Raw genomic sequence first — 9,163 nt, 5'->3', positions numbered from 1 at the left:
GTTATGTGGCATGTTGACGTATTGTCGCTTGTGTCGGCGCTGCGCAAGTTATGACATTTTGATTTGAGTTGCATTTGATGTCGCTCAGCCGGCGCTTGGCAGCTGATTTATGCAACGGGAGGAAGGGGGTGGGCAAGGGGGACGGGGTAGGAGGTGAGCAACTAATTAAGATGGAAGCGAAGCTGAGGTCATGGCACAGCTGCAAGCAATTTACAGCAAAGAAACAGGCAGCCAAAAGGATTGAGAGACAGGCAAAGAGAGGGAGAGGGGGGAGGGGGAGAGAGGGGTAGGGACAGGGGCACAACAAGTGACATATATATTTTTTTGTTTGATTCGAAATCGATTAACATTATTAATGAATACGCGCGCGTATTAGAAGAAAGAAACCAAAACATGCGACAGACCCAAAGAGGAGCGCGAGAAAAGGTTTCCCAAAGAAAAGACGTTGAAACAGTTGTGAAATTCCGAGAAGTGCCGCAAGAGGAAGAGACAGCGGTAAGAAAGATTGTCAACATGATCATCAGCAACGGCGTGGTGGGGGGCGTGGCTGGACAAGGGCGGCCCAGGCTGTATGCAGCATGCCACAGAGTCAAAGCGACGACACAGAACTTTGGAACAACCTGTGGAATGTCCAAAACAACAACAGCAAAGGTAAGACCCAAGAGAGAAGAACGAACAAGTCAAATCAAAATGCAGATAGTATCAATTATATGTAAAGAGATACACACACATACACACACACACACACACAGACACACACATGCGATAGATGCTAACGACAAGATAAGCATTTAAATTATTAACAACAACAACAGTTAAAGGATATACAAATATAATATAATATATATATATATATATATATATATATATATATATATATATATATATATATATATATATATGTATGGGTGTGTATGTGTGTGTGTAATTCATTAGAAAACAAGAGCTGATTCGAATCATAAAGCTAAATAGTTCGCTTCCTAAAATAAGGCGAGAGCTAAAGACATATTCTTGAGGGGCGAACCAACTGCAAAGAAGCTCAACTCAAGCTGGAATATATATGTCACAGATACATATATATATATATATATATATATATATATATATATTATCAGATATCAATATACATATTTAAACATGTAGAGAAACATTGCTCGAAATCTGTAAACAATTTAGAGCTGTCAACTCCTATGTATCTAGAGCAATCTGAGCTCAATCATGCATCTAGATGTATCATATATAGCATGATTGATTGATTGACACTCAGATAAAATGATTGATTGAGTAAGTAAAGTAAATGATTGATTGATTGATTGGCTAGGCCACTCAGGATGGTTAGAAATATTGATAGATTCAATGGCGCATTGATTGACTGTCTGACTGACAGAGCTGAAAAACTCCACACATACATCTGATCTCTTCTATTTTTATTTCAAATAAATTTCTTAACATAAATACGCTAATTAAGTTTAAAAAAAAATGAAAAAAAAAGCTAGATAAGCATAAATAACACTTAGACATGCAAATGTATATACAACTATATATAATTTATATATACACATATATATAAATCTATATATATTGATAAATAACATTGTGCTCTTCCTCTTCCGCTGCAATTTGAATAAATTATGGGACAAGTGCGAATACTATAATAAAATACAAAATGCTGCTCAGTGTGTGGGTGTGTGTCTCTGCTGAGCACAAAAAGCGGGAACAGTTGAAACTGCGTTCAGTCAAGACACAAGCCAAGTGGCACTAAGTATGGGTGTGTTGATAGCTTTTGCATACATTCTGTTCTCAGCCAAAACGAACTGGTTAAGTGTCTTAATTGAGTCAGCCTTCAGCCAAGACACAAACCAAGCGGCTGGCGGAGTGTCTTAACTGAGTCTAAGCAATTTGTGTTGCCTGCTTTTGGGAGCAGCAGAGAAAAGCTATCGAATTTTTTGCTAAAGGAGAATGGGTCGGGCTAGTCCTTGCAGTAGTGCGTATGCAGAATATTCTCCGTACCGGACAGAATGGCACCCTCGTGCAGCGGACAGAGCTTCAGATACAGATCGCTCAACTCGAGCGATTCGATCAGAATGTACTCGAGATAGATGCGCGGCGAGGACAGGATGCGCCACGTGAGCGGATTGAGGAAATTCGTCTGGTATTCCCAGTAGACGCTGGCATGTCCCGGCTGCTGCAAGTCGCGGCCAGGCAGCAATGCTGTGTAATCGAAGCCCGGCTCAAAGTACATGGCCTTCGGGGAGAACTTCATGCGTTCCGTTGTCTTCTTCTTATTGCGTTCCTCGTGCAATCGAATAGACAGGGTGCCGATCTCGCCGCCATGCAGCGTGCTCTCGTCGTGACTTGAGACACGCACCGTTATCCTGTAGTGTGCCCGGCAGAATGGGTGATGATCGCTGGTCATCATATAGAAGACAGGCGGCGGATCCTTCGGCTTGATCAGACCCTGCGACATTTGCTCCTCATAGTCCTGCTGACTGTGAAAGCCCATGCGCATGCACAGGTGGCCCGGCTCATCGCAGCTAATGCACTTTGCATCCTTGAAGCTCTGCAGGATTAAGGAAAACTGATTAGCTGCTCGGAAGACAGATCACTCCCGGACTTACCTCGTACGAGTCGCAGGTGATGCCCAGGAAGGGGCACTTGCTCGAAATGCTCTCCATGAAGAACTGCTCGCTGCGCAGGTGATTGCAGCCAATGAACTCCTGCATGGTCATGAAGAATGTGCTCTTGCGGTTGCTCTTCATGACATCCTGCAGCTTCTTGTCACAGCCGGGATTATCGAAGCCGCCGTTCGGATAGAAGTCGACGTGGCCAATGCGCTGAATGATGCCCAAGCCGCCCTTCATCAGTGGATTGGCGTCCGTGTGAAGGACGTCCACGAACTTCGCATCGGATCGATCGAGTCGCACAATTGTGTCGGTGTCCGTGAACAGTGGCGCAGCCGGATCCAGGCCGGTGATGCGGCCCAGCTTCAAGCCAAAGTCCTGCTGCAGATGATAGCCCGCATAGCCGGAGAGATGCGACCCAAGTGAATGGCCGATGATGTGCACATTGTCCAGATTGGGCAGGCGCAGCTCCTCGTACAGCATGTGAATCACGTGGGCAGTGATAGCACCGACGAGTCGTATATTGGCCACGGCCTGGACATAAGGCGGACTCGAGCCGCCGCCCCAATCGATAATGATGACAGCACACTCGCCCTCCGCACACTCATTGAGCAGCGTTCGTCCCATCTCCCGCATCCAGGGTATCCCGCCCGACTCCAAGTAGCCATGGACCACCAAGTAGAGCTTCCCCAGTGCATTGATGCCCATGGCCTGCACGCTGTCCGGATCGTTGAGATCAATGTACTTGGCATGCTCCATGGAGCGTTCCGTGTACAGCGTAAAGTGCGGTTCGATCTCCGACGGCTTCTGCGGATGCACGCTGATCGTACGCGTCACCGTGTTCCACGGCCCATTGATCGGAAAGCAGCCGTAGACGCCGAAGCATTTCACCTCGTTAATGTCTGCAAAGTGGAGCAAAACGAGATCAAATTAGATATAAATGTTATTAACAGTAGTGTGCTATGTTAAGAGAAATAACAGCTAGAAAATGTTATTAACATTTATTGGCTGTCTTAAGAACTCTCTGTTAACATGGTCATCTAACAGAATCTATAAAAGCTGCGCATGTTATGGATGTCTGCCATGGTAAGGCACATCTTACTGAAAATGTTAGATTAACATTCCCTAGCAGTGAAATGTTAAGTAACTGTTAGACCCCTTAGACAGCCTCAGGCTGCCGGCGATCTACACTTGTTCTTAGTCACTGTTAATTGACTGTTAGCCAATTAAAGATGTCATTGACTGTTCCATCAAGCGCAACATTTCCTATTGACTTCCTTTTCCAGCTGCGCAATGTTGCGTGGCACTTGAAATTCGCTCGACTGATCAGATGATCGAATGATCAACTGATCAATTGATCAAATGCCAAGTTATCATTGTCATCATTGTCTAATGATTTTCATTAAATGTACTTCAAGTTTTTTCTACTTCAGATATTCTATATTCCATCATATTTCCGTTGATCATCACGCTTTCGCCTTTGGCACACTTTCAAACTTCTGTGCGAGGTGAAGACGTAGGGCCAAAGTCTTGTCCGATCTCGTTAGCATATCCATTGAATGTCTATTGGGAAAATCTATTTGCTGTACTACTTTCTGTCTGGCAATCGAGCTGAATGACCCAACTAGCTAGGTAGGAATAGCTGAGCAGTATGCTAAAGAAGCACTTGGAAATGGAACTGAAATGCTTCTCTCTTTCTCGTAGAGAGTGCAAACACTAAGCGAGAGCGAGTAACAGCTGTTAGTAGTCGTCCAACAGACACCCTGTACTTTGAAGACCATGTGAGACTTCCCTGAACCCAAGTCAGTCCCAATTTGTTTTACGTACTCAATAATCACCTCAAGTCGCACTATAAGCAAGTCACTCAAAGTTCTCAATTATGTGTAACTGATTGCTGTAAGTGTTATATCGGTTAGTCATCAAACTTGTTGTGTTAATGGAGCGAACACTCATTTCGAATATATACATATATGGAGTATATATAGTACGAGTCGGATCTGACAGGGAAATGTCGAATCTGTCGTTAGTTTAACTTCCTCTATCAGAATAGGTAGATCTATATAAGAACTTAGCACTTTTTATCTATACATTGATAGGCATACCATATCACCTGATACTTTGTAGCTTTGACCCTATACATTATTCATTAAAAACTTATGAAGGTGCGAACTCAAATATTTAGTTACAGGGAAAACATCCAAAAAGTTCGGATCTAGAAGATATGAACTAGAAAAAGTGGGGAAAGTGCGAAGACATCAAAAACGGATACTGGAAAAAGTATTAGAAATCAAAGAACTATCAAATTTGAACTAGATCATACACTTGATTCATTGATTCCAGTTGGAACTATAAAACTGAAACTAGATAAAGTAGCTGGTTCATAGATTCATAGATAGAATTGGGAACTCACAAATGTGAACTAGAAAATGTATCGTATTCATAAATTCAGATTGGAAATATATAGATTTTAGCTAGATATAGTATCTGGTTCTCATACGCCAATTGGAACTATCAAATTTGAGCTGGAAAAACTAGCTTGCTTCCATCCATTCCATCAAATTAGAGCTCAATAAAGTATCTAGTTCATAGATTCAGATTGGAACTATCCAGTTTGAGTTTGATAAAGTATCTAGTTCTAAATTTTCAATTGGCAATATAAAATTGGAACTAGAAAAAGCATCTCGTTCACATATACCGATAGGAAGTTTCCTATTCAAACTAGAAAAAGTATCTGGTTCGTAGATCCCGATTGGAACTATTCAATTTGAACTAGAATAAGTATGCTGAGTGGGAGAACTAGAAAGTGTGAATTGCTAGAGCACAGGCCTCTGGCCATAGGCTTGACTGTCTTTTTTATCGAAAGGGAATCACAAGCTAAAAATAGAAAAGCTCCGCTAAGAGCCATTCGAATTGAACAATTTCGTCGGTTAGATTAGGCAATAGCGGTGTCTGAACTGATAGATAGACCCGTTTGGTCGATCTGGTCGGAACACTTACCACTTTTGGGTGCCGGTGGCATATCAATCAGCGTGTTGACTGCGGCGCGGCTCGTGTGGTTGGCCAAGTAGAGCATCGTCTGCAGCATTAAGCCACCTGTTGTGTTGGCCACGTACATTTTGGTTCGCCTCGGCAATTCTTCTGCACGTTGCCAATTGTTCTCGTTGTTGTTCTCGTTTTTGTTGTACACCTGTTGTTCACCTTTTGTTCACCTGTTGCTGCTACTGTGTTGCAGCCTGTCTACATTTTCGTCAGAAACTAAACTAAATCACATTTACACCACACGTCGAAGTTTTAAATCTATTTTTTTTTATAGATAGCTTAACTGAAGAAGCTAAGACAATGTCTGTTGTTCTCGTTGTTGTTGTTGTTTTTAATTAAATTAATCTTATCGGCAATAAATCGCGCACTTCTCTCTCTCTCTCTCCCTCTCACTCAGTATCTGTCTGTAAATTTATCTGTCTCGCTCACACAGCACTCGACATTCACTTTGGTTTCGAAGTATATAGTTGTGCTTAAGTTTTTTGGCACGTTTCTTTCAGTTGCGCCAGTTGAGAGGATTAAGAAAAACAAAAGGCAGAAGAAGAAATGATTCTCCCGTTAGTCCCGTTAATTGCGCGCACTGTCCGTTGCGTATGACGGTCGACAGAGCACTGAGCCGAACAGCTGCGCGGCACGCAATTTGTATGCGACGACGGCGACTCGAGCTTCGGCCTCGTCGCTGCAGCTGAGCGGGGTATAACGGCACTAAGATAAGCTTTGCCTGCAAAACCTAGCTCCCACCCCTCCCTCGATCTCGAAAAGCGCAGGCTGCAAAGTACAAAATGACGTCGATGTCGATGTCGACGCCGACGCCAACGTCGCTGTCAGATGCACTTTAAACACGATAAGCGTGACAAGCGAAGATCAAAGTCGCAATGCCGCTTAGCCAAAAGCTCGCGATGGCTTTGAACTAAAGCTTAAAGCTTCTGCCCCGAACCCAAAGTCGGAGAATAGCGGAAGAAGCGCGCAAAAGTGATGAAACGCCAAAGCAAAGACACAATTTGAATTGGCATAGATAATGTCGCCGCCTACAGAGATGACTGTACGGTGGAACGCGCTTATCGCCTGCCAATCGGCAACAAAACAAAAGCAAAACTGAATTGGAAACTGTGTCAAGCGCTCACAGCTGACACGCCTCCCAGATTCGGGGCGGGCTCAATGCAGTTGCCATCCGTGGCGGGTGGCTTTGCTGTTATCAGTAATCTGGTTCCGTTACGGATTCGGCATTCAGAACAACAAAAATCAGCCAGTCCAAAGTCCATTGGCAAAGGTGTTTACCGGCCTGCCAGTCGCTTGACTTTTCCACCAGGATCTCAATGCGCCATTGACGTCAATGGGAGCTGCTGGCTGGACCAGATCGCCTAGAATAAACCAGCTCAGTTGCCTTATCACCGATCGCTTCATACATCATTCTTCTTCTTCATCTACTTCTTGGCTTTGCTTTGCCGTTTGTGCTCATCTCTCTCTAGCAATCTCTCTCTTCCATCGCCGAGCTTCAACAGCAAATCGTACGAACGCGGCGAAAGGGGAATTCCATACAGCTCGCCGCGGGGCAGGGGCTGGGGGAGCGACGTACAACGGTTAACATTGGTTTAAAAATAGAACGTATATAGAAACGAAAATGGCTCAGTTTCAGTTTTATTTACTTACAGCAATCTAGCTAGCAGCTGCATACATACATATATTGATTTACATTCTCGGATTATGGCAGAAATATTACCTGAGATACCCTGTAAAGCTGTAAGTGGAAATATTGCTGTTTAGATAAGGCGGAAGCCAGAAGTCGCTGTAACCAAAGCGATTATTTCTTATCTATAAATATAGATAGATGGAGGAGTCTAAAACTTCTACAGGTTATTGATAGGTAGATTGAGCAAAGCCTTTTTGAATTGGAACATTCTAGGTGAGAGTTGGGTGGAAATTAGTTTCGAAAGTTGTTTGGGATATGAATGTCTTGGCAAATTCTATTCAATTTTTTACTACCCGTATAGGGTATTACGTATGTTTTCCGCTTCAGGTATTATTAATGGCCCAACATGCTGATATGGCGTTTGTTTACAGCGTTTCAATCAATACAGTGTTTGTTTTTTTTTTATTGCACTTTTCGATCTGTTTTCCAGAGAGGCCCATAGATAATGGTCTCCGTAGAGGGACATAAGGCCGTTGACGTCCGCGCACACACTTGTTTATAGTCCCAAAGTTCAATATTGAATAACGTAACCAGAGGAACCCCAGAGGGCGTCAGCAAACAGAAAAAACAAATGCCATAATAACATAACACTAGGTCAACAACAAACGAGCCTCCTGTTGTCAATCTCGATTCAAATTTGTTGAGCCCCGATTCAATTCTTTGAGGTAGCTCCGAGCTGCATCTATTATACTCAGCTTATTACGTTTGCTCATAGCTACGAAGCTGCTAACAGCCTTCATAGCAAGATGTTTAACAATTAGATATGCTTCTTTGCTTATGGAACTTAACTTAATGAGTACGAACTGCTTCTAAAAATATTAATTACTCTATAGAACGGGCAAGTTTCATATGTGATATTTGGCATTCAATTTAAGAGCGAGCGCTGTAGATCGCCATTGTCATCTCTCTCTCTCTCTCATTCTCTCATTTTTCTTCTTCTTCCGTCTTTCCGTTCTCTCTACATTTAACTTTCTTTCTTTTTTTTGGTTTGTCCTCGGTATCTCTACCCCTCTCAACCAATATTTCTATGTCTCTGTATATCGCTCTTCTTCTCTTTGGTTCTCCCCATCTTTGTCTTCTCTGTCTATCTCTCGCTCTCTCTTTGATTCTTCCTCTCTCATTATTTTCTCATTTATTTTCTTTCTTTTTCATTATTTTTCTGCTTCTCATAGTTTTTTTGTCTTTCTCCTTTTTCGCCTATATCTTCATATTTGTCTCTCCCTCTTTCTGCTTTACTTTGATTTAGAGAGAGAGGCAGAGGCTCTCCCTCTCTCTCTCGCAACTTCTTTCATTTTCTGCACCACTTTATCATCTTCTGTTTTATTCTTTTCCTTCCTGTTTCTTACTCTGTCCTGCTGCATCTCTCTCTCTCTCTCTCTCTCTCTCTCCCTTTCTCTCTCGCTCTCTTTCTGAAATGGAAATAAGATGGATGAAGCCTTAGGTAAATTGTTGTTTATTGTGTTTTTTCATTTTGTTTAGTTCTTTTCTCGTATATATTCGTATATAAAATAAAACATAATAAAAGTACAATTATTAATTATTTTCCGTGCGCATCGGGTGATGCACTCTGATCTCTCTTTCTCTCATTTATTTGGTTATGGTAGACGATCGTTGGTATATCTTTGTATAGATAGAAAAAAAACTTTGCAGGCACTTGGCATAACTTATTGTCGTTAAAATTAGTTAAGGCATATCGGCTGGGAGGGGCGGGGAGGGGCATCAGTTAGGTACAAAAGAATGGCACTTAGCGCTAAGACTTAATATACAACTAGTTAAAGATTACAAAAAAAAAAGAAGAATAAAAGAGAAATAT

General features: G+C 42.4%; 1 protein-coding gene across 1 annotated transcript; it reads right to left on the bottom strand.

Annotated features, from left to right (window-relative positions):
* Positions 1-1,637: 1,637 nt before the first annotated feature.
* On the bottom strand, positions 1,638-6,259 carry LOC111597238 (pancreatic lipase-related protein 2). The gene is made up of 3 exons (XM_023311832.2): positions 5,619-6,259; positions 2,619-3,523; positions 1,638-2,560 (listed from the first exon to the last, which is right to left on the bottom strand). The coding sequence occupies exons 1-3, from the start codon at positions 5,734-5,736 to the stop codon at positions 1,970-1,972; spliced, it is 1,614 nt and encodes a 537-aa protein (XP_023167600.2). The 5' UTR covers positions 5,737-6,259; the 3' UTR covers positions 1,638-1,969.
* Positions 6,260-9,163: the final 2,904 nt, after the last annotated feature.

Source organism: Drosophila hydei, unplaced genomic scaffold (genome assembly GCF_003285905.1).
Source record: "Drosophila hydei strain 15085-1641.00,03,60 unplaced genomic scaffold, DhydRS2 tig00000131-arrow-arrow-pilon, whole genome shotgun sequence".
NCBI classification, from domain to species: domain Eukaryota; kingdom Metazoa; phylum Arthropoda; class Insecta; order Diptera; family Drosophilidae; genus Drosophila; species Drosophila hydei.
This window is presented reverse-complemented; position numbering and strand designations above follow the sequence as displayed.

What these genes read in the sequence shown, in the direction of transcription:
- LOC111597238 (XM_023311832.2), bottom strand. Translation starts at nt 5,736, where the DNA reads ATGTACGTGGCCAACACAACAGGTGGCTTAATGCTGCAGACGATGCTC. An exon ending in GCCACCGGCACCCAAAAGTG is followed by an intron (nt 3,524 to 5,618) that starts GTAAGTGTTCCG and finishes TCCACTTTGCAG; the next exon opens with ACATTAACGAGGTGAAATGC. An exon ending in TCACCTGCGACTCGTACGAG is followed by an intron (nt 2,561 to 2,618) that starts GTAAGTCCGGGA and finishes TTAATCCTGCAG; the next exon opens with AGCTTCAAGGATGCAAAGTG.